General features: G+C 43.4%; 3 protein-coding genes across 5 annotated transcripts; 1 reads left to right on the forward strand and 2 right to left on the reverse strand.

Annotated features, from left to right (window-relative positions):
• Positions 1–8,240: 8,240 nt before the first annotated feature.
• LOC311056373 (nucleoside diphosphate kinase B-like) lies at positions 8,241–13,384 on the forward strand. Of its 2 annotated transcripts, none has more exons than XM_084072944.1 (5): positions 8,241–8,305; positions 9,654–9,781; positions 9,910–10,011; positions 12,432–12,544; positions 13,172–13,384. In XM_084072944.1, exons 2-5 carry the CDS (start codon positions 9,665–9,667, stop codon positions 13,287–13,289), a joined length of 450 nt encoding a protein of 149 aa, XP_083929070.1. In that variant the 5' UTR covers positions 8,241–8,305; positions 9,654–9,664; the 3' UTR covers positions 13,290–13,384. The 2 variants fall into 2 exon arrangements, with proteins under 2 accessions (XP_083929070.1, XP_083929071.1); XM_084072945.1 differs by having other exon boundaries at positions 9,663–9,781.
• Positions 13,385–16,534: 3,150 nt separating this feature from the next.
• LOC311056371 (nucleoside diphosphate kinase B-like) lies at positions 16,535–20,192 on the reverse strand. Of its 2 annotated transcripts, none has more exons than XM_084072942.1 (5): positions 20,124–20,192; positions 19,706–19,824; positions 19,447–19,548; positions 17,417–17,529; positions 16,535–16,807 (listed from the first exon to the last, which is right to left on the reverse strand). In XM_084072942.1, exons 2-5 carry the CDS (start codon positions 19,820–19,822, stop codon positions 16,690–16,692), a joined length of 450 nt encoding a protein of 149 aa, XP_083929068.1. In that variant the 5' UTR covers positions 19,823–19,824; positions 20,124–20,192; the 3' UTR covers positions 16,535–16,689. The 2 variants fall into 2 exon arrangements, with proteins under 2 accessions (XP_083929068.1, XP_083929067.1); XM_084072941.1 differs by having other exon boundaries at positions 19,706–19,833.
• A 1,160-nt stretch (positions 20,193–21,352) lies between these two features.
• Positions 21,353–23,082, reverse strand: LOC311056370 (nucleoside diphosphate kinase B-like). Its single transcript, XM_084072940.1, has 5 exons — positions 23,016–23,082; positions 22,738–22,865; positions 22,268–22,369; positions 21,851–21,963; positions 21,353–21,573 (listed from the first exon to the last, which is right to left on the reverse strand). The coding sequence occupies exons 2-5, from the start codon at positions 22,852–22,854 to the stop codon at positions 21,456–21,458; spliced, it is 450 nt and encodes a 149-aa protein (XP_083929066.1). The 5' UTR covers positions 22,855–22,865; positions 23,016–23,082; the 3' UTR covers positions 21,353–21,455.
• Positions 23,083–25,276: the final 2,194 nt, after the last annotated feature.

The raw sequence follows: 25,276 nt of genomic DNA on the forward strand, positions 1-25,276 counted from the left end.
TGAGTCCCAAGACTCAAGTCCCAAAAGAGAGTAACATTTAATATACTGTAAATGATAGGCATTAAATGAAACATTTGGGGGGGGGGGGGTGAACTGTCCCTTTAATGTTGTCAATTTATCAACTGGCCCCTGGCCCCTTGCCATTTTGGTAATGTGGCCCACAGGTTCAGCTATTTGAGTATCCCTGATCTACAGCCTGTAGATCATGTGTTTACCTGTAGACTACAGGTAAACACATTTGAACATGAAGTTGATGATCAAAGTCACAGCTTCTGTAACCAACGTGTTTATGTAGTTACTTCAATGTTTAATAATAATAATAATAATGATAATGATAATGATAATGATAATGATAATAATGATATGAATAATGATAATAATAATAGTAACAATCATAATAATTGTCTACCCTCTAGCTGTTGTTGGGTATTTGCCAAGTACATTTGTGCATATGGAATTCTTTGCATTTACAGCGCTCATCCAAACTATTAATACAGCACCCAGGGAGTGGTTGGAGATCCGTGTCTTTCTCAAGGACACTCCGACACACTAAGCCATGATGGGGGGACCGGGGGGCTGGGGTAAAACAGGGACCTTCTGATGCTCAGACGGCTGTTCTACCTGGGGGGGGGGGGGGCTGGGGTAAAACAGGGACCTTCTGGGGTAAAACAGGGACCTTCTCACAACGCCTCGCAGCATTGTGAGAAGGCGTTCGAGGCGTTGTGAGCTTGTAGATCTGCTATTTTTGGCAAAGAGGTATAGGTGTAGAGGGGAAAAAAGAGCAGACCAGTAAAAAAAATCTGAAACACAAATTTATACAACATAGAGGGGTCCCTGCTTCATCTCTCTCTCAGCTAGGGGGTCCTTGGCCTGAAAAGGTTGAAGACCCCTGCTGTAGTGCATGTTGGGACACTGGTGCATGTTGGGACACTGGTGCATGTTGAAATACACGACACTAGTGCTCCCCAATCATGTCACAGTAAAATTGGCATCATTAAAATGTCACGCTGACATCCACTACAGCTGACATGCTGTAGTGTACAGTATATATGTCAGATGTCGCGTCAGGACACCGTGGGCTACGGGCATTTTTATGGCTTGATTTTTATGAGTCTATAAGAGTCTGTCTGTGTAGTCTGTGAGTCCGCATGGGGCTGATCTTGCAAAGCACTGGACCGATCAGTGCCAGATTTCTTGTGCACACTGCCAGTAGGCCAAGGAAGTACCTGGTTAAACGTAAATATTAGAAGTCAATGGCTGGCAGTGGGATCAGGCTGAAACCCATTGCCCAAACAGTCACACGTAAACAACAGAGGGTTAACAGTCACATAAATAGAGTGCTGTGAGAACAAGACGATGCCTCGAAGCCCACCTGATTTGTATGCTATCAATGCATTGAATGGGACATTATCACCTTTTATCAGACCATTGAATGGGCGAAGTAGGCGACCTACTTACCTACCCGCGATTTATCAGACCATTCATTGGGTGTTATCAAGACATACTGACCTACCAACGGAGATGACTTAAATAGTTCAGTTTCGGTTTTGGTTTTGGTTGTTTTGGTTTCGGACCATGACGGAGGCGCGCAGTCTCAGGCGAGCTGGAGCCCCGCGAAGGACCACTGAGGGAGCTAAAGCGACCGAGTTGCCGTCCGGAGCGGTGCGACGCTCGCCTGAGCCTACTCAGCGCCGTTGGAGTTATGTACCGATAGGCACAGAATCGTAAATATTGTTGTGGGGACTGCTCCGCCTCCAAAGTAGGTCAGTAGCTCCTGATTACGCCCAATGAATGGTCTGACAAATCGCGGGTAGGTCCATGTATCGCCTACTCGTCACCTACTCGCCCCATTCAATGGTCTGATAAAACGTGATAATCTCCCATTCAATGCATTGATAGCATTCGAAGCCGGTGCTCGAAGAGACTTGTCTGAAAAAATCACATCTGCGTACTGTGTTTGAATTAGTTGCCATTTCGAGATGGATGGTTATTTTCTATACTTTGTATCTAGACCAGTGGTTCTCAAAGTGGGGTCCGGGGACCCCCAGGGGTCCTTGGGGGGGGGGGTTCCAGGGGGTCCCCAGCTAAATTTGTTAATACAGCATCACAATCATTTTAACCACGTTATCCATATGTTGGCTATTAAAAAATAGCAGATATACAAGCTCACAGCAAACTTGAAAAATCTTGAAAGTATTGGAAAATCTTGAATGCTTTTGGAATTTCACAAATCTTCTCATATGGGGGTCCCTTGCACAAAAAAAATCAGATGGGGGTCTGCGGACAAATACATATGAATTTGGGGGTCCTTGACATGAAAAGGTTTGAGAACCGCTGATCTAGACACATGCACACATGTCATCAGAACAGTGTTTATTTAGTCAACTAAAACTATGACAAAAATGCTCGTCGACTACCTTTTTTCACCAACTCAATAAAAACTAAATCAAAACTAGTCTATGATGACGGAAACTAAGACTAAATATATTGACAATTTCGTCAACAAATAAAAACAAGACTAAAACGTTAGTGACGGACTAGTGGAGAAGAGATCCAGTAGAACTTAAAAGACAAGTCATTTTATGCTTGGTTGTGCGCGGTGTTGCACTCTGAAAATAGCCGATCTACAAGCTCACAACGCGTCGCACAGCGACGCGTTGTGAGCTTGTAGATCGGCTATTTTCAGCATGCAACCAAGTGTAAAATCAGGCATTACGACGCAATCAAGGCACCGCCAAAATACATTTAGTCGACTAGATCAACTGTAGATTTAGTCGGCTATAATCTTATGATATTTAGTCAACTAAAACTATACTAACAGTAAAACAATTCAGATGACTAAAATAAAACTAAATGGAATTTGATTCAAAAGACTACGACTAAAACCGAATCAAAAGTTGCTGTCAAAATCAACACTGCGTCAGAATCACACATGCACACACAGTCAGTCACATGGTCATTCTGGTGGCTGAGATGATTTGGCACCACCATCCTGACAGCTGGTGTCACCTCCATCCAGATAATAGAGGCAGTGTGACTGCATGCAGCAGAGAGTGCATACATCACATTCTGATCCCTGATCACACACACACACACACACACACACACACACACACACACACACACACACACACACACACACACACACACACACACACACACACACACACACACACACACACACACACACACACACACACACACACACACACACACACACACACACACACACAAAATAAAATATGAATGTAATGAAATAAATATGAATGTAATAATAAAACAGGGTTATATTCAGCTGTTGTACATATCACATTATGCCTTTTATAAGTTCAGCTACTGTATCATGAGTAAGTACGTAGCCCTGGGAACCAAATAATAATTCCTGAGCCATGTGGACCATAGGTCAGGACCATAGGACTCCTGATTCACCCCCTGGACATGACGCTAGTATCAAAGATGGTGGCTATAGAAAGATATTGATTGAGCCACTAGAGGCAAAATGGGACACAAATGGCATACAATAGGCTCTATGCACAGCAGCCATTTTGGAGAAAAATTGGGCTTCTTCTTACTTCCTTCACAGGTGTTACCAATGATACTAATGAAGGCTCTGTTCCATTCTGGTCAAACAGAGTCAGGGTGCTGATATTGTGCATGTTGGCTCCCTCCCGGTCCAGGGACCCTCATGGTTCCTTGAAAGGGTGTAACTCTGAGAGTGTACAAATGGAACCAAATGGACCCTCTCGGGTCCGTTTGGTTCCATTTGTACACTCTCAGAGTTATGGGGGTCCTTGAAATTAAAAAGTTTGAGAACCACTGTGCTACACTAAATGGAACAGAGCCTTCATTAGTGTCATTGGTAACACCTGTGAAGGAAGCAAGGAAGGGGCTCAATTTCTGTCCAATATGGCTGCTGTGCATAGAGCCTATAGACGGGTTTCCGCGCGATGTCATCACAGAGTAGAATGCGCAATCTGCACATGCCCGGGTAGAACGAACCGGAAGCGCCCTTCACTCTGTTGTTGTGTTCGGGATTTAGATAGGCATAATGCTGCTATTATAGGCATAATAGGCATAATGCTGCTATTATATACAAACAGATCCAACTTCCGACAAATCATTTTTATTGAGTAAACAAGATATTACAAACTGCATAATTTAATCTACTTTCATTAAACCCGGTGAAGACCATTTTTTTATGAATGGACATTTGACCAGAGCTGCTGCGGGTAATGGCGCCCTCTATAGGCTCACTTTAGAAATTGCATGCAAATCCCTCTCTTGCGCGCGCAGCATCCTCTCATGTTTGCTAACAGGAAACCCGTCTATTGGTCTCCTAAGTGGGCACTGTCTGACGGCAGATCTCAGAGAAAGGTTGATAGTAAAGTCGATTTTCTCCTGATTTGTCTCTCTGAAAAAAGCTATATTTAAGTGTCAAAATGTTGTGAAAATGGTGTGGCTTGTGGCGATTGGGTCCAATATTTAGTTCAGTGACCCTGGAGCCAGTGGTGTGTTCTACCGTCAGATGCTGTGTACGGCGTATACCTTGAGATTTTTTTTTGTCGCTACCGTATACCTTCAAAAACTGTTTCATCCATTGAAAACGCGAGAGCGTATACCCACGACCACGCGCATCGTATCGTAGCGTATACCTTCCAAAAAAAACTAGAACACAACACTGCCTGGAGCTAAAATATTGTCCAGAAGCTCACGTTCACTCTCCCATTGGAATGAATAGACTCCAACCTAATTCCGGCCTCCTAAAAAGGCAACCACCTACGTCACGCAGATAAGGGAAGTAAACCAGAGATCATGTTTTTTGTCTTGGTTAGTATGTCGCAGGAACTTACTCCCAATCCAACCCTTGATACTAAGTGCCAAGCAGGGAGGCAGGGTCAAATCTTTGTCGTCTTTGGTATGACTCAGCCAGGGATTGAACCCCGACCTCCCAACCGCACAGCAGACACACCAACCACAAGGCCACCGAGCTGGTTATTGTATCATGAGTGTCCAACATAAATCTAAAATATACAGTACTAGGAAAAAAATATTTTGTTGATCCTCAATGTATTCAATCATATGTTCTGTTAATTTTAATATAAAACATGTAATATACAAATTCCAGTATCTTATTTCTTTTTTTACCTCTTTTTTTAATACCAACCCAAAACTAACCTACTTAGATCTGCAGTAATTACAATATACTTTACAGTCCCTAATATGTTAAATGTAATGGTCATGTCTTGAAATATTGGTTTTACTTATTGTACATGACTGTCACTCATGTGTTATTAGTTTTTAACACAGCTTCCACTGTGTTAGCTGATCTGAGTAAGTGGGAGGGGTTGAAGGGTTGGATCAGGCTTTGAAGATATGGGAGTGCCATACCTTTGGTTGCTTTGTAGGTGTTTTGTACTCTGTGCGGGCAGTGAGAGACAATGGAGGGAGTGGAGAAGGGGGGAGACATGTGAACATTTTGGCTGGTTCACTGGTTGAAGACCAAGCATGCCGCGGCATTCTGGATCATTTGGAGGGGCTTAAGTGCACATGCTGGGAGGCCAGTAAGGAGAGAGTTACAGTAGTCAAGTTTTGATATGACTGAGGCCTGGATAAGGAGCTGGGTTGACTCCTATGGGTGAGGAAGGGTCTGATCCTTTGAATGTTATAGAATGTAAATCTACAGGATCTAGTGGCCGCTGCAATGTGTGCCTTGAATGAGAGCTGACTGTCCAGGACAACACCAAGGTTCTTGGCCGTTGGAACCAAAGTCACCAGGGCGTTGTCGATGGAAATAGTTAGATCCTGCATGGGACAGGACTTACCTGGGAAGAATAGAAGCTCGGTCTTGTCTGGGTTCAGCTTGAGGTGGTGAGAAGACATCCACTGTGAGATGTCAGCCAGACATGCAGCGATGCGCTCTTCCACCTTTGTGGCAGAGGCGGGGAAGGGGAGAAACAGTTGAGTGTCATCGGCATAGCAGTGATAAGATAGATTGTGAGAAGAGATGACAGAGCCAAGAGATTTAGTGTACAGGGAGAAAAGGAGGGGGCCAAGTAGATCCCTGGTGGACCCCGGTTAGGAAAGCAAACCTTTCCAAGAAACCTGGTAGGTCCGGTCAGTCAGGTAGGAGGAGAACCACTTTAGTGCGTCCAGCCGATCCCAAATGCTGCTGATAGGTCCAGAAGAATCAGGACTGCAGAGTGGGAGGCAGCCTGGGCAGAATGTAGTGCTTCTGTGACTGCAAGGATTGCAGTTTCCGTGGAGTGGGCCGGTTTGAATCCTGACTGATTGGGGTCCAGCAGGTTGTTCTGTGAGAGATGGAGAGAAAGCTGCATGGCTGGAAACAACACGTTCAAGAGTTTTGGAAAGAAAGGAAAGGAGTGATACCGGTCTGCAGGCACGTGCACACATCAAAGGGGGCTCGAGCCCCTGCCCTTTTTTTTCCTGTCTGTAAAAGAGCCCTCTCTAGATCATGAATGTAGCACTTACTACTATGAAAGAAATGAAAAGGCAGGGGGCCCCCTTTCCATGCCACACGTGAACGTAGCATTCAAGAGAATTGCCTTTTCCAAACTCTCCTGAACTTGAATGCAGCGTTTTATGATGAAATAATTGCATCTCTAGTATTGGCTTGAATCTTGATGACTTAGTTGAGTGCGGCATCGCTCGCCGAAAATAGCCGATCTCCAAGCTCACAACGCGTCGCAGCGCAACACGTTTTGAGCTTGGAGATTGGCTATTTTCAATATTTTCACCAAAAGTGCCCTTTTAGAAATGTCAGCCCATGCCCCTCTAACATTCTCTGCACGTCCCTGCCGGTCTGTAGTTCTTGACGTCTGAGGAGTCAAGAGTTGGTTTTCTTGAGGAGCAGTGTGAGTCTGGCTGACTTGAAGGCAGATGGACACACACATGTTACAGATGTGTTGATGATGGATTTAATGAAGGGGAGCAGATCAGGTGCAATGGTCTGGAAGATAGGGGACAGGTTGTAGGTGTAGTGGAGGTCACTAGTTTTAGGACCTCATCTGGAAAGAGAGGAGGAGGAGGAGGACAGGTATGATATGTTGAGGTTAGCATTGGGTAAGTCAGACAGACACTTGATAAGTGGCAAGATGGGAAAAAGAGATTCTGATGTGATCAACCATTAGGCCTGTCAAAAAAAATCGATTCATGAATAAATCGCGATTGTTAATGCCACGATTTTAAAAATCGAATCAAAATATTAAAATCGATTTTTTGAAAAAAAAAAAAAAAAAAAAAAAAAAACTTTTTTTTTTTTTCTTTCTTTTTTTTATAAGTTAGTACCTTTTTCACTGGCAATTTGTCTGAAATCAATGTCAGAAAGACTGCCTGACATGATCTGGCTGCATTGAAGTGTATGATTCAACTTTTCATGGTGAAAATCGCAATAAATCGCAGAATCGAATATCAATTAATCGCAGAATCGCAATTTTAATCGAATCGGCACCCTAGAAAATCGCAATAAATCGCAGAATCTAATCGAATATCAATTAATCGCAGAATCGCAATTTTAATCGAATCGGCACCCTAGGAATCGATTTTGAATCGAATCGTGAGGTAAGTGAATCGTGACACCCCTATCAACCATCTTCTCTACGTAGGTGACGAAAGTGTCAGCTGAGAGGGATGAAGGAGGGGTGGGGGAGAGGGTTTAAGGAGGGAGGAGAAAGGGGAGGAGAAAGTGGGGGAAAAAGCTTCCATTGATAGAGGCACAGGAATGAATCTTAGCGTGGTAGAAAGAGGATTTAGCAGTGGATAGTGAGAGGGAGAAGGCAGAAAGGACAGAGTGAAAGTGGGAGAGGTCACCTGGTTGTAGCATCTTGCGCCATACTTCCTGTCAGCTGCCCTGAGAGGTGTTCACTCAGCTCTGAGGGTTTCAGATAACCAGGGTGCCGGAGGACATGGGCGTGCTGGCCTTGAAGAGAGGACACTAACGGTCAAACTAATGAACTGAGAGACATTTCATGAATCAACACACACACACACACACACACACACACATTCAGACTTGACATGCCAACCCCCAACTCTTAACATTCACTCCATAGCATTGTGCCCTATATAAGAAAGTCATGCTATGTCTTGAGTGCCCGTCGTAAATCAATGTTGTTCATCTAAATTCGTTCGCTCTTTCATATCGACTCCCCCTGGAGCCCCTCCCCTCCTTGTGTCATGGAGTGTTTAAATAGTGGCCCCCTTGGAGTTGTTCGTCCCCTGTCATTGTATCCCCGCCGTGAGCACTTATCCCCCGCTGTACAAGTTCCTGTGAACTCCTGTTGAAAAGGTACAGTAGCTTTGATCAGTGTTGCCAAGTCTGCTTATTATAAGCGACTTTGGACTTGTTTTTCTGTAAAGTTGCTTGTAAATATTGGTAGTTGAGGGTTGCGTTTTTTTGGGCTTGTTTCTAAAGTGTAGTTGCTTATTTGGGCTTGCCTCCTAAATGTTGTTTAAACCAGTGTCAAGGACTTCATGTCAACGTCTCCCCAAATGTATTTGTCCACAGAACCCCCCCCCCCCCATCTAAAAATATTTTGTGCCAGGGATCTCTGTACCAGATTTGAGTTGTTAAAATGTTTAGTTTTGTATTCAAACTTTGTTTCTCTTTTGTTTTTGAAAATAGACACGTGGTGAGCTGGTAGATTGGCTATTTTCAAACATCAGATGCATATACTGTAGGTTTAAGGTGCTCATGTGGCCTAGTCACTACTTTTGGGCTTGTTTTCATAGACCTGGTTGCTAATTTCTCTCGCAAGATCTGGCAACACTGCACTATACACATTGGAGTGTACGATACGATACTTAGACTTTATTGTCAGTTCACACTGAAATTTGTCTTGCAACCCAGCAGCCATGTATGCAACACATATACAGTACACACATTTGACATGACACAAAGCACTCAGTCTACCCCTGGCCTAAACTCCTGATTAAGCCTCAATGTCGACCGATGGACAAAGGACCTCTTCAGTTTGACCTCATTGTATGTTGGAACATCGTATCTCCTTCCTGAAGGCAGCAACCTATATTCTCCATACAAAACATGGCTAGTGTTTGCAGTGATATTCCTTGCCAACCTTAGCATACTGTTATTATACATAGATGTATGTCATGTGTCACGTGTGAATGTTTGCTAATAGACTATGAATTGTAACAAATAATTGACCACAGAAACCTTTGAAAACATCTATTTTGTCTTCTTGTGTAGCCTACACACGCATGCAGATGCAGTTGCTGATAACATCGTGTAGGCCAAGTCTACATAATAAACCACACGCAAATCCTATGTTTATATCCACAGAAATATTCATAGGCTAAATTGCATCGTTGCTGTCGGGCAGAAACCGCTTATCTCCATCTTTTAACTTTGTTTTTTCCCCACCGTAAATGAATGCCCTACTACTTCGTCATACTACAGTTTCACACAAAAGCTTGAGTTTGTAGATCTGCTATTTTTGCTACAGTACTTTTGAATTTGAATCCTGAAAAGGAACAGTTTTGGACGTATGAGGTTTCCACCCGACAGCGACGATAGAAGTGTGAAAAGGGCACACATAAATAGCCCTAGAATGGCTGGTGTTGCCTGCCAGAGTGTCTGGCAATTTGTGATTTAAAGTTAATTCATTCGTTTCCAGCACCTGCAGAAATGGAGCAGACATTCATCGCCGTTAAGCCTGATGGAGTCCTGAGGGGACTGTGTGGTGAGATCATCAAGCGCTTTGAGGCCAAAGGCTTCAGGCTGGTTGCTGCTAAATTCATGCAGGTAATGCCATGCAGTACCTAGAACACTGATTCAGTACTCTCTGTCTGACTTAAAGTTTGTGTCTCTTTTGAAAAAAAGGTTTTATTAATGATAAGTGTGTGTGTGTGTGTGTGTGTGTGTGTGTTCAGCCCACTGAGGATCACATGAAGGCGCACTACCTTGACCTGGCCGCCATGCCTTTCTACGCTGGACTCTGCAAGTACATGTCTTCTGGACCTATCCTGGCCATGGTAATGAAACACACACACACACACACACACACACACACACACACACACACACACACACACACACACACACACACACACACACACACACACACACACACACACACACACACACACACACGCACATTTTAATTCTTTATTTGAATCCGCAATTTACAATTCATTTACAGGGAAACAAATATAACGGGGTTGATAGTTCATGGCACCTAAGGATACACATGGCACCTTTGCACCTTCTCCTCCACACAGACAAACTGCCTATAACAGCTGAAACAGAGCAATATTTAGCAAGTTGTTTGGCTTTGCTCTTTGTCATGCCAGCGATTGTTAGGCCACTCGTGTACGATAGAACATACATGGCCCAGGCTTCCAAATATGAGTATGGAGAATCTCAATCTGTACTCAAGGTTTGTTATGATTCTCAGCAGCGGTTGGTACTTAGAAGACACAGCCCACCTCCAGAATCAGGACCTCCTTGTGGCTTGTGACGTCAGGGGTATTTGGGATGCTAGCAAAGACATCACAAGCTAAACCAAACCAATATGGTAACACTCTTGAGTGTTTGTGCATTGCTGCACTGGATGGCACACATCTTTTAACTGCATCGGACACTATGTCGACAATGCAGTCGTGGGGAGCAATGTACAACTTTTTTATGCACTACATCCATTGGTGACGTGTGCAATGGAGTCTATATGTTGTTCAGAATCGTGGTTTATACAGAGTGGACTATGGATGTCAGGATACCAGATTGACAGATTTTACTTGGTTGGTAATACTGTTACAAAATAGTGTGAACAATAAAATAAGCCAAAGGCTTCGGTTCTAAACAGTGACCATATATGGAGAAACACCACACAAAACCACACAGTGAGGCAGAAAGTCCAAAGTCAATGTTCTTTTATTCAACCTAAAAACTAATAAAAGCAGAGCAGTGGAATGGGGCAGGGGCGTAGGAGGGGAATGCACGAATACAATGTTCAATGGGGGAAAAGGGTCTTTCAAAGCAGTCCAGTGTTAAAAGCCATTAAAACTGTACGATGCAGAGTCAATAATTGTCAGGGGTTCCAATGTCTAAAATCCAGTCAAAGCAGAATAAAGTGTCTAATGCATCTACTTACCTTTCCAATGTGGGGGGGGGGTCCAGTTGGAAATTTCCTCCGTGTGAGTCCAGGTCCTTCCTCCTCTGTCCTTGTAGGTCTGTGCTGTTCCGCGACCAGGGCAAAACTGCCTCACTCCCCAACAGTGGCCCTTAAATAGGGAGAGCCTTCCTAATTAGCTCATGCCCTGCATCTGTTGGATAAGTGAGTGACACTTAGTTATCCAATGGGAGTCCTCCATGCTGACCTGCTGACACTGTTACCATAGACTGGCTTCAAAGCATTACAACTCAAAATGAAATAATAAAGAAAAGCAAACATGCACACAAAATCAAAATGAATAAGAATTGAAAAGCCAGCTACAATACAAATGAATAGCAGTCAGCATGACACTCTCACACACTTTTCAGTGCCCGTCCCGGGCACATTACCTGTCAGCATGACAATGCTTGCAGTCTTGCTTTGATTGGATTTTAAGTCTTGGATTTTAACACATCCTCCCCAATTACAGCATTTTTTGTACATCTAATGTGAAACAGAATGGGGTCTGTAATTAATCCATCAGAAGTGGGCACTTTTGTGTTGTTTTTTGACCATTTTAACTGGACTCCTGTCCGATGGCAGAGGTCATTGAGATCCGGCCAGTCACACCACACCCCAAAGCCCTTGTCTTGTGAGTCCAGTTCCAGAGTCTTAAAACCTAGGAAGTTATTCTGGTCTGTAACAGCCAGGGGGACCTTCCTCCTGCGTAAGTCCAGTAGGAGTGATGCCTACTGGACACACACACACACACACACACACACACACACACACACACACACACACACACACACACACACACACACAGAGTGTGTGTGTGTGTGTGTGTGTGTGTGTGTGTGGGTAGGCCGCATGCACATGTTCTGTCTTAGATTGATGGAACCAGTATACAGTACAAGTTGCTATCTATCGGTTTCACAATGAAAAACGTTTTTTTCCTGTGGAACAACCTGCCACTATCCGTTAGATCTGCATCCTATCTGGTCACTTTTAAATCCAGACTAAAGACTCACATGTTCTCTCTGGCCTTTTAAAAAATGTCCCATTGCCTCCATAGAGAAATGCTTGGACACTTTTCTTGTGCTTTTAAACCTCCATGTTCCCCTTCATTGTTCTTTGTTTATACCTTTGTATTTTATTATGCGCATTTGTATTTTTTGTGTAACATTGTTGTTCTTGTATTTTTTTGTTCTGTATGTGGTGCAGCACTTTGGTCAACCTCGGTTAAACGTGATTTATAAATACAATTGCCTCGACACTCTCTCTCTCTCTCTTCCTCTCTAGGTGTGGGAGGGACTGAACATTGTGAAGCAGGGTAGGGTGTTGCTGGGTGAGACCGACCCAGCTATGTCTCAGCCTGGCAGCATCCGTGGAGACCTCTGCGTCACCATTGGCAGGTGAGCACCCAGGAAAACCAACCATCATAGACGATTAGCTGCTATGCTAATCTGACCCCTCCCATTCACATATTCGTTATCTGGGTCGTAACATTATTTACACAATGGGAGTCAACGTCAGCAGATGGAATGATAGATAGGAACTTATAAGATCTATTGGTAGATTCATTGGTTGGTCAAATCGTTTATATCAGGGGTCTTGACTTCAACAGGGGGTCCGGGACCCCAAGGGGGTCCTCAGAGTTACTACAGGGGGTCCGCCAAATCTTTGTGTGATATGTTTTATTTTTACCGTAACCACTTGAACCCTAGCATCTCTTTTCTGAGGAGAACTTTAGCCAAAAATAGCAGATCTACAAGCTTACAGTACAACGCCGAGGCGTTGTGAGCTTGTAGATCTGCTATTTTTGGCAAAGAGGTATAGGTGTAGAAGGAAAAAAGAGCAGGCCACGTAAACAAAAGAAAGTTGAATCTGAAACACAATTTTAAACAATATAGAGGAGGGGGTCCCTGCTTCATCTCTCTCTCAGCTAGGGGGTCCTTGGCCTGAAAACGTTGAAGACCCCTGGTTTATATTATTCAGTGGTTTTCATATTTCTTCTAATAACTGTCCTCGTCTCCTCTCAGGAACGTCATCCACGGCAGTGACACTCTGGAGAACGCCACGAAGGAGGTCGCTCTGTGGTTCAAGCCCGAGGAGTTCGTCGCCTTCCAGCTGCCCGCCCACGCCTTTATCTACGAGTAAATTAAAACCAACTAATCGCAACCCAGCAGACCAGCCAGACCAGTTTTTTTATACTCTTCATCTCTCATGTCTTTTGACCTTCTCAGTTTGTTCTCCTCTGTGCACTTTTCAATCCAAACCACAAACATGCCTCACTTTGTCAATAAAGTTCCTATATGGTGAGAGAGTACCATGCTGGTTGTGACTTCCTGCTGGGGTTTGGGAAAGGTGCAGTGGTGGAAAGTAACGAAGTACATGTACTCAAGTACTGTACTTAAGTAATTTGAGGTATTTTTTACTTTACTGGAGTATTTCCAATTATCAATATGGTACTTTTACTCCACTACAATTATTTGAAAACTTTAGTTAGTTACTTTGCAGATTTTGATTATTATTACAAAACATACATTAACCACTTCAGCTTCTAATAACTTTGGTTATTTGAAAATAGGCGATCTACAAGCTCACAACCGTGACCGCGTTGTGAACCGCGTTGTGAGCTTGGGAAAGCCTTTGAAGTGTAATACTTTTATAGAACTAGGTTTGCATGCCATTCAGATTGGCTTGCAAAAACAACAACAGTAGATTAAGCTCCTAGATGGACAACATCACTGACAGTGGGAATGTTTCCTTTGTTGAAACGTATGGCATTTATTTCAGATACTGTATGTCCGTGAAAAAAAGACAAGAAAACAAAGTGCCGAGAGAGATGAGAAACATGCATGACTCACGACTCAAACTTCACCCTGGATAGAAATAATCAGATGTGAACCTACAGTACAAACAACCAATAGTGAGGATATCTTAGTTGATGTCCTTATCAAAACAGAGTGCATCAAAGTAGACTATATAGTTAAGTTCTTAAAGTACCAGCAAACATCAGATGGACATCTGAAGCATGTACAGTAGCTGATGCTCTAGTATCTGCAGTGACCATAACCTGTACAGTATACAGTATGTAAATAGGAAGTTACTTAAACTGAAGACACAGTAGGATCTGTACACAATAAGATCAAGTTCCTTCCTCGACAAACAAAAGACAGTGTTCCTGTGACAGAGAAGTGCTATAAGGAGGATAAAGGCCTGTTTAACATATCGTTGCTGTCGGGTAGAAAATCTCCATATTCTAACTTTTTTTTTTTTGTAAATTAATGCCCTACTTGATCATACTACAGCGTCACTAAAAAGCATCAAAAGTAGCAGATCCACAAGCGACGTGTTTCAAGCTTTTGCTGTTCCAGTATGACTAGGCATAATTCTAATGCAAATATATCAATTATGTCCATGTTTTGTGTTGAGGGTTTGGTTAAATGTAATGATAATACAAGATACATACAAGATACTAGATACTTTATTCTTTCTTCAGGATCTAGTCTATTTCTGATTTTATTCAATATTTATATAGAATATTTGGATGAATGATGGCAAAAATGTTGGTGTAAAAAAACTGGTGTAACAAAAAAAACATTTAAAAAAAGGTGAAATTATAAATGAAACACCATATCAAATAGTTGGGCATGATCTTACAATATAACTATTTAATAGTCATTGGATCACCAAAGCTCGGAATATGATCATTCATTTGGAGAAAAATGTCAGTCAAGTCAATTAACTGAATGGTCAACCACCATTCAAGTAGCCATTTTGCATATTGTGCAAGAAGACCATAGTTGTGTCCAAAACCACTTACTAAACATATTACATACTACACAGTATGCTATTCTCAGCCTACTGTTTAGTATCTATAAACAGTAGGGTTTCACTTCGGACAAACAATACAAATAATATTGGCATACTAAATAGTACATTTCGGACACAACCATGGTCTTCTTGCACAATATTATATTAAAATTGGCTAATGGGATGGCCGGCGGGCGTACCACGGCTCGTCAGTATGACTCAGACATAACCATAAACAAACCCGATACGCCAATTTAAAGGCATATATACGTATGAAAATGTGGTTGTCCAGAGACCGATATGTCCATATATATGGGTATGGACATATACTAATGACATCAGGAATCTCCATATATGGGCATGAAAGGGACAAGGACTGACAGACACAGAGATCTCCACATATGATACATATTGATGAGTTTACTTGTTATACTATACAAGTAAAATATGCCATTAAGATATCTGTCAACAGAAAGTGTAAGCCTTAGTGACAGGGTCCACATGGTCCAGTCATCAGGAACATGATCCTTGCTCAGCAGGCACCCTCTGGACTGGCTCCAGTTCTCCTATGAAGCAACCAGCCCCATCACTCTTATATGAACTGCAATGACACATGTATGTCACCCCCCCCCACATGAACAGTCAGCCTCTCCTTCATACAATTAAAAATATCGTCGCTGTCGGGCAGAAACCTCTTATCTCCAAATTCTAACTTTTTGTGTTTTCTCGTAAATGAATGCCCTACTTTATCATACTACAGTGTCTCACAAAAGCATCAAAAGTAGCAGATCTACAAGCTCGAAACGTGGCGCGAAGCGATCCGTTTTGAGCTTGTCGATCTGCTGCTTTTGATACTTCTGAATTTTAATCCTGAGAAGCAACAGTTTTGGAAATATGAGGTTTCCACCTGACAGAGACAATATACCATAAATGGAAATATATTTTCCACCATCCATCCATCTTCATTTGCTTATCCACTTTGTCGGGTTGGGGAGGTAGCATGCAGTTCCAGCAGGGGACCCCCCAGACTTCAGTTTCCCTGGCCACATTACAGCCAGCTCTGACTGGGGCGGGGGATCCCGAGGCATTCCCAGGCCAGTGTAGAGATATAATGCCTCCAAAGGGTCCTGGGTCTGCCCCGTGGCCTCTTTCCAGCTGGATGTGCCTGGAAAGCCTCCCTGGGGAGGCGACCAGTCCAGGAGGCATCCTGGATGCCCCAACCACGTCCACTGGCTCCTTTCTATGCAAATGAACACTGAACAGTATGCTCTACTGACTCAGTCTCTCATTATTAACTCTACCAAAGTTGTCCTGCTCTTGTCTCCAAAGCATGTTTTGAAGGCTACAGTATAACTAGTAGATGGTAAACGCTACCATGAACAGACCTGTGCCCTTCCTCCAAAGCTGTTGCTTTTTGTGCAAGAGCCAGCAGGTCCATCAATCTAGGAGGTGACAACTATTCTCTTTCAACTCACTCTGAATGGCAGCAAAACTAAATCCATAAAAAATGTACAAGAAACATAACAGTTATCTCACTTTCCCCAAACCCCAGCAGGAAGTCACAGAAACAAGCATGGTACTCTCTCATTGTGGGAACTTTATTGACAAGTGATGCATGTTTGTGATTGGCGGTTTGGATTAAAAAGTGCACAGAGGAGAGGATCGGAAGACATGAGAGACGAAGAGTATAAAAATGGTCCAGTTGAGTTGGCGGGTGCATGGTGATTGGTTCAGTTTTAATTTACTCGTAGATAAAGGCGTGGGCGGGGAGCTGGTATGTGACGAACTCCTCAGGCTTGAACCACAGACCGATCTCGTTCTTGGCGTTCTCCACAGTATCACTGCCGTGGATGATGTTCCTGAGAGGAGACGAGGACAGTTATTAGAAGTAATATTAAACCCACTTAATACTATAAACAGTCTAGATGTATCTACCAATAGATCTTCTATCTGCTGAAATTGATTATCATTTTGTCGCCTTGCTAAACTAATGGCCTATGTCATTTTTTAAAAGTTTTTCAGGAAAACTAAAAAACTTAGGCCATTATACTAAAAGGGGAGGGAACAGCATGATCCTTTTCAATTAGGAGATGGGCGATTTTACCAGAGGTGGCCAGTGTCATGAGGAGCTGACTTAGGCAAAAATATAATTTTCCTCAAAAAATGACTTCAGCCATAAGTTCAGCAAGGTGACGATATGCAAACAATGTTATGACCCAGATATCAACCTAATATCAAAGGGAACTAGTCCTTTGAATGGGTCCAATTTATTGATTGATTGATTGATTGATTGATTGACAATATGCACATTACAAAACAAAGTACACAGGAAAACATCAAAAGGATAGACACAAGAAAGCCAAAAGCTTATTTCCATCGTGGTCCTGTTGATGTTGGTGTGGGTACGGGCGTGCACAGCATAGTGTTCAATGCTCATCTACGATCATTTATTTTTCCTGGGTGCTCACCTGCCAATGTTGACACAGAGGTCTCCACGGATGCTGCCGGGCTGAGACTTAGCTGGGTCGGTCTCACCAAGCATCAACCTGCCCATCTTCACAATGCCCTGTCCCTCCCACACCTAGAGAGAGAGAGAGAGAGAGAGAGAGAGAGAGAGAGAGAGAGAGAGAGAGAGAGAGAGAGAGAGAAATCAATACATTTGTGTAATTTGTTCAATTAATGATTGCATACTGTATCTGCATATGTGTCTGTAGTCTGGGAGACTTCGCCTCAGAGCCTGGACAGCAGGGGTGCGGCCACTGCGTTCTGATTCAAATCAACAGCCAATGAAGAAAAGGGGGCGGGATCCACATGCAGTGGGTGTTGCATGTAAATAGGAGCGACGGGAAGCAATTTCTCCTTGAGAAATTGCGGCCGCCATTGTTGTGTACTGCTGTTTGCCTCTCGTCGGACTGTTTAGACGAGTTGCACAGCTCTCAGACCGGTAAGAGGCGTGTCCGCTCAGATTCTGAGCGTAAGTTACCTCCCGTCCACAAATACCAGGGCTCTGGCCCAGAAGTGGCGAAAACTTCTGGGAACTCAGATTAACGTGTCTGTAATACTCAATCAAGCTAACAACAAGGTAATGCTTCATGAGGGGAGGCGGGACAGGAGAGGAATAAGAAGTAAGAGGAGAGAGGTGTGAGTAGAGATAGAACAGAGTACATGAGCATATAAATGACAGCAGCGTGTGACAGAGACGGTAAGAGGGCACTTTGCCACTGCGTGGTACTGGCTCAACTTGACTCTAATGCAGCATTTTCCATGTTGAAAAAAATATTCATACATTTTTAAAAAAAAATCAAAAATATCTACAAGCTTGTAGATCAGCAATATCCGCTATATATATATATATATATATATATATATATATATATACATGATTAAACCTTTACAATTATTTGTGTGATAATTAATCGTCAACTTCAAGTTGTAATCATATGACAGCCCTAATCGGGCTTAAGTGTCTAATAAGACAATGATTTAGTCGATTGTTATAAAAATCTATTAGAATGTTTTCACGTCGACTAATTGATATGTTCTTTTATGCAAAGTTTACCAAAAAAACATGCTTCTTGATTATTCAATTAATCGGAAAAGTAATCGATAATCGCTACGTACAGAATCAACGATTGCAGCCCTTGAGTCGAGGCAGTATACCATGCAGTACAAAAGCACTGCGTGTGTATGTGTGCGTCAGAGAGAGTCAGTGAGTGAGTACATTGTGATTGAGAGGATGCGTGTGAGCTCTATGCTGGATACAATTCATATAACAGTCATTGTGGTATTTATTAATTGAATGTATTAGTACAGGGGTCTTCAACGTTTTCAGGCCAAGGACCCCCTAGCTGAGAGAGAGATGAAGCAGGGACCCCCTCTCTATCTGAAACACAATTTTATACAATATAAACATTTGCTGCTCTTTTTTTCCCTCTACACCTATATACTGTAACTCTTTGCCAAAAATAGCCGATCTACAAGCTCACAACGCCTCGCAGCGCTAGGGTTCAAGTGGTTAATGTAAAAAAATAATCATATCACACAAAGATTTGGCGGACCCCCCGTAGTAACTCTGAGGACCCCCTATAGGGGTCCCGGACCCCCTGTTGAAGACCCCTGTATTAGTAGATGCAACAATCATCACCTGTTCTTCCATGTCAAACTCCTCTCCCTGACAAACTCCTTTACAAAGAGCCAACTCATGCAAACCTATTTCAAACGTGCCGACTCATAAAGCCCATGTAAGGAGTGACCATCTGTTGTTACCTCATGTGTGCTTCTCCTGACAATATAAATGTGTGTAAGACATGGGTGTGAGGTGGAGGGATGGGGGAAGCTCTGGAGGGAGACACTAGTCTCTCTCTGCTGTGATGAGATCTACAATAAAGTATTGAGTTTGATTCCTGACGTCACAGTCCTGCATCTTCCTGATCTGTTTAACTTACTTAAAGTAACATCTAAAAGCTGCCATTACAGCTTGCATGCATGTGAAAGTTACCATGGCCAGGATAGGTCCAGAAGACATGTACTTGCAGAGTCCAGCGTAGAAAGGCATGGCCGCCAGGTCAAGGTAGTGCTTCTTCATGTGATCCTCAGAGGGCTGAACACACACACACACACGCACACAAATATTGAATCATTACATTTTGATCACTTTAATAGATTATATTTATATTACAGTGCAGTAGAGTAGAGAGGGCTATTTGAGTGGGCCTACGTATTGCGGCGGGGGACGCTATACCAGTACATGACGTTACCTGGATGAATTTAGCAGCAACCAACTTGAAGCCTTTGTTTTCAAAGCGCTTCATGATCTCGCCACACAGGCCCCTCATCACGCCATCAGGCTTAACTGCAATGAATGTCTGCTCCATTTCTGCAGGTTCTGGGTGGAAAGACAGAAATAAAGAAAGAAAGAAAGAAGGTTTAAATCACAAATTGCCAGATGCTCTTGCAACATCAGCCATTTAAAGGAGAATACCACTCATTTTCAACATTGAACTATGTCTTTAATACACCTTGGAACTGTTGTGTGGAAATAAGAAAAACGTCATAGTTCAATGTTGAAAATGAGTGGTATTCCCTTTTAAGGGCTATTTGACCTCATGCCATTTTCTTGCATATGCAGTTCAATTAGGTAGTCTATCAGTATTGATTGAATCAAAGCTACTGTACCTTTTCAACAGGAGTTCACAGGAACTTGTAAGGACAGCGGGAGATAACTGCTCACGGCGGGGATACGATGACAGGGGACGAACAACTCCAAGGGGCCACTATTTAAACACTCCGTGACACAGGGAGGGGAGGGGCTACGGGAGGAGTCAATGTCAAGCGTTACGGAATGTCAAGAGTTACGGGGGGTCGGACGGTGTCTGGTTAGAACATGTGTTGTGCCAACATGTGTTGTTGGAGAAAATTATGGGCACATGTGTGCTCTTTCCTTTTGTTGATTCATGGCAAGTCTAGAGTTCTTTAGTGTTCAGAGTACAGGGCATCATAGGATAACATACAGTACACTAGTGCTATTAGAGTGTATATGCTGTAGTTCTAAATAGATAAAGTCACAGTCAGTTTTTAGTTGGTATGTAATATATTTTATTATTTCATGTTGTGTGTGGTATAAGTAACTAAGTACATTTACTTAAGTAAATGAGGTACTTTTGAGGTACTTTTGAGGTACTTTTACTTTACTGGAGTATTTCCAATTGTCTATACTTTTACTTTTACTCCACTACATCTCAGAGGTAAATATTGTACTTTTACGCCACTACAATTATTTGAAAACTTTAGTTACTACTTTATAGATATAAATGATTACATTAAAAAACATACATCAACCACTTAAGCCTTATTTTATACCTAGGCTATTTGATAGCAGATCTTCAAGCTTGTACTGATAAATATGATAGATCTGCAATTTTCAAACATTTTAGTACTTTTAGTTTTTGGTCTGGCTCCAGTTCTGAAGCAACCAGCCCCATCACTCTTATATGAACTGCAATGAGAGGGCTTTGTTCCTCTGTCACACCCCCACATGAACAGTCAGCCTCTCCTTCATTCAACTAAAAATATCGTCGCTGTTGGGCAGATATCTCTTATCTCCAAATTCTTTTTGTGTTTTTTTCTTAAATTAATGCCCTACTTTATCATACTACAGTGTACACTACAGTACTTTATCATACTACAAAAGCAACAAAAGTAGCAGATCTACAAGCTGGAAACGTGGCACGAAGCGATGCGTTTTGGTTAGTGTTTTTAAAAAATGTACAAGAAACACAACAGTTATCCTACTTTTCCCAAACCCCAGCAGGAAGTCACAGAGACAAGCATGGTACTCTCTCACTGTGGGAACTTTATTGACAAGTGATGCATGTTTGTGATTGGCAAGAGGTTTGGATTGAAAAGTGCACAGAGGAGAACAAAAGGAGAGGATCGGAAGACATGATAGATGAAGGGTATAAAAAACAGTCCAGTTGAGATGGCGGGTGTTGTTTGGTCAGTTTTAATTTACTCGTAGATGAAGGCTGCGGCGGGCTGCTTATATGCGACGAACTCCTCGGGCTTGAACCACAGACCGATCTCGTTCTTGGCGTTCTCAGCAGTGTCACTGCCGTGGATGATGTTCCTGAGAGGACACGAGGACAGTTATTAAAAGAAAAATGTAATCCACTGAATGATATAAACATTTTGACCTACCTAGACTTATCTATCTACCAATAGATGTTCTATCTATCAAATCTGCTGACGTTGATTTCCAAATGCAAACAATGTTATGACCCAGATATCAGCCTAATACCAATGAGACCTAGTCATGTTGAATGGGAGGGGTCAGATTAGCATAGCGTTGGCGAGCTCTGTCTATAAGTCATCATCTATGATGGTTGGTCTTCCTGGGTGCTCACCTGGCCATGGTGATGCAGAGGTCTCCACGGATGCTGCCGGGCTGAGACTTAGCTGGGTCGGTCTCACCGAGCATCAACCTGCCCATCTTCACAATGCCCATTCCCTCCCACACCTAGAGAGAGAGAGAGAGAGAGAGAGAGAGAGAGAGGGGGGGGGGACATAAAGTCTAAGTTGTAGCTTTGTTAATTCATTTATAATTGCGTATATCTTCACACAATTCTATGTAATACTCAATCAAGTTAATGAGTACAAATTCTCAATGAATCGAGGAGGTGGCAGAATAAATAGGGTGCAGAGAGAGAGAGAGAGAGAGAGAGAGACTAATTTGCGTGCGTGCGTGCGTGCGTGCGTGCGTGCGTGCGTGCGTGCGTGCGTGCGTGCGTGCGTGTGTGCGTGTTTGTGTGTGTGCTCATTACCATGGCCAGGACGGGTCCAGATGCCATGTACTTGCAGAGTCCAGCGTAGAAAGGCATGGCTGCCAGGTCAAGGTAGTGCTTCTTCATGTGATCCTCAGAGGGCTGAACACACACATTCATATTAATAAAACCCTTTTCTAAACCTTAAGTCACAGGTTTAATCTACAAATTCCTTTTTTTCACACTAACTGTTCCGCTAATGTTCTCATCGAGAGTGAAACAAGTGCACAACTATTTCAACCTTATAGATCAACTACATTAGAAAGCAACCAACATCAACAAATGCTGTTATGTAAAATCAGTTTGTTTTTGTTTTTTCAGAAATGCATGGCTGATTATAAACACATATTCAGCTGATTACAGCTGATGCATATGATGTCCTGCATGGATGGACTCAATGTTTAATGTAGCAGAGTTAAACGTTTCTAGTGGAAAAGGTTAACAAAAACAACACATTTACATGACGTTACCTGGATGAATTTAGCAGCAACCATCTTGAAGCCTTTGGCCTCAAAGCGCCTGATGATCTCGCCACACAGTCCCCTCAGGACGCCATCAGGCTTAACAGCAATGAATGTCTGCTCCATTTCTACAGGTGCTGGATGGAAAGAAAGAAAGAAAGAAAGAAAATTGCCAGACACTCTTGCAACATCAGCCATTTAAGGGCTATTTGACCTCATGCCATTTTCTCGCATATGCAGTTTAATAAAGTAGTCTATCAGTATTGATTGAATCAAAGCTACTGTACCTTTTCAACAGGAGTTCACAGGAACTTGTAAGGATGGCGGGAGATAACTGCTCACGGCGGGGATGTGATGACCTGGAACGAACAACTCCAAGGGGCCACTATTTAAACACTCCATGACACAGGGAGGGGAGGGGCTACGAAAGGAGTGAATGTCAAGAGTTACCGGGGGACGGGCGGTGTCTGGTTGGCACGCAGAGAGAGAGAGAGAGAGAGAGAGAGAGAGAGAGAGAGAGAGAGAGAGAGAGAGAGAGAGAGAGAGAATGTGGGTACATGTGTGCTCTTTCCTTTTGTTGACTCATCAAGTCTAGAGTTCATCAGTGTTCAGAGTACAGGGTATCATAGGATAACATACAGTACACTAGTGCTATTAGAGACTGTATACTGTAAGTATATATACTGTATTTATGTTGATCAATCATGATAGAGTATAGATTAACCTATAAATGGCACAATGCAATGTACACCAGGTGTGTGTGTGTGTGTGTGTGTGTGTGTGTGTGTGTGTGTGTGTGTGCGTGCGTGCGTGCGTGCGTGCGTGCGTGCGTGCGTGCGTGCGTGCGTGCGTGCGTCTGTCTGTCTGTCTGTCTGTCTGTCTGTCTGTCTGTCTGTCTGTCTTTGTGTGTGTGTGTGTGTGTGTGTGTGTGTGTGTGTGTGTGTGTGTGTGTGTGTGTGTGTGTGTGTGTGTGTGTGTGTGTGAGTGTGTGTGTGTGTGTGTGTGTGTGTGTGTGTGTGTGTGTGTGTGTGTGTGTGTGTGTGTGTGTGTGTGTGTGTGTGTGTGAGTGTGTGTGTGTGTGTGTGTGTGTGTGTGTGTGTGTGTGTGTGTGTGTGTGTGTGTGTGTGTGTGCGTGTGTTTGGTTAATCCTTATGTCTGCTCAGACATAATCGTCTCTGTCGGGTAAAAACCTCATATGTCCAAATTAACTGTGACTTTTCAGGATTCAAATGCAAGCAAACATAGCAAAAGATCTACAAGCTCTGTGCCGCGTTTCGAGCTTGTGGATCTGCTACTTTTGATGCTTTTGTGTGACGCTGTAATATAATCACTTGAATCAAACTATTGCAAGCATGAGGGTGGCTGGCATCTCCCTAGCAACTCCCAAGCATCTCCCTAGCATCGCATCTCCCTAGCTCAGCCATCTGTGAGATACTGAGTAGAGCCGCTGTTCCCTTGCACATATATTGGCGCCAGTGTATAGGTGTCTGGGGCATCTAGGATGCCTCCTGGACTGGTCGCCTCCCCAGGGAGGCTTTCCAGGCACATCCAGCTGGACAGAGGCCACGGGGCAGACCCAGGACCCTTTGGAGGGATTACATCTCTACACTAGTTGGCCTGTGAATGCCTCGGGATCCCCCCAGTGAGGTCTGGGGGGTCCCCTGCTGGAACTGCTACCTCCCCAACCCGACTGAGCTAGGGAGATGCTAGGGAGATGCTAGGGAGATGCTAGGGAGATGCCAGCCACTCTCATGCTTGCAATAGTTTGATTCAAGTAAACATACTTGTATCGTTGCTGTCGGACAGAAACCTCCATTTTCTTGTTCTTTCGTAAATTAGCGCCCTACTTGATCACACTACAGCGTCACGCAAAAGCATCAAAAGTAGCAGATCCATGAGCTCGAAACCTTGCGCTGAGCTTGTAGATCTTTTTTTTTTTTTTTTTTTTTTTTTTTTTTTTTTTTTCTTTTATAATTTTTATCCCACGATTTTGTAACCCACATTTTTTCACCCAGTGCCAATTGCCTATGTAATCCTGGGCACTACCTACCCTCTGCCAGCCTAGGGAGAGCCCAAGCTGAAGCTCATGCCTCCTTCAATGCATGAGGAGCAAGCAGGCCGCTTCTTATCACCCGACAGGGGGGAGTTTCCCTGGTTGGACATAGCGCGTGGAAGGAACACGTTATTCCAACCAGTTCCCTTCTCCTCCATCAGGCGCCCCGGCTGACCAGGGGGAGGCAGTATAGTGACCAGGATTACTACATGTTTTTGTGAGGGTATTAACTACCCTAGGAGACACGGGGAGAACATGCAAACTCCACACAGAGTAGGCCCTTTCGCCAACCCCACCTAGGGTATGGGCGCCGATGACGTGGAGGAGAGAACACGCCCCCAGCGCCCACAGCGTCCCTGGCGGGAATCGAACCCAGGACCTTCTAGCTGTGAGGCGACAGCGCTACCGACTGCGCCACCGTGCCCCCTGAGCTTGTAGATCTGCTACTTTTGCTATGTTTGAAATTCAATCCTGAAAAGTAACAGTTAATTTGGA

This window comes from Gymnoscopelus microlampas (assembly GCF_963454915.1).
Source record: "Gymnoscopelus microlampas genome assembly, chromosome: 11".
Taxonomy (NCBI): domain Eukaryota; kingdom Metazoa; phylum Chordata; class Actinopteri; order Myctophiformes; family Myctophidae; genus Gymnoscopelus; species Gymnoscopelus microlampas.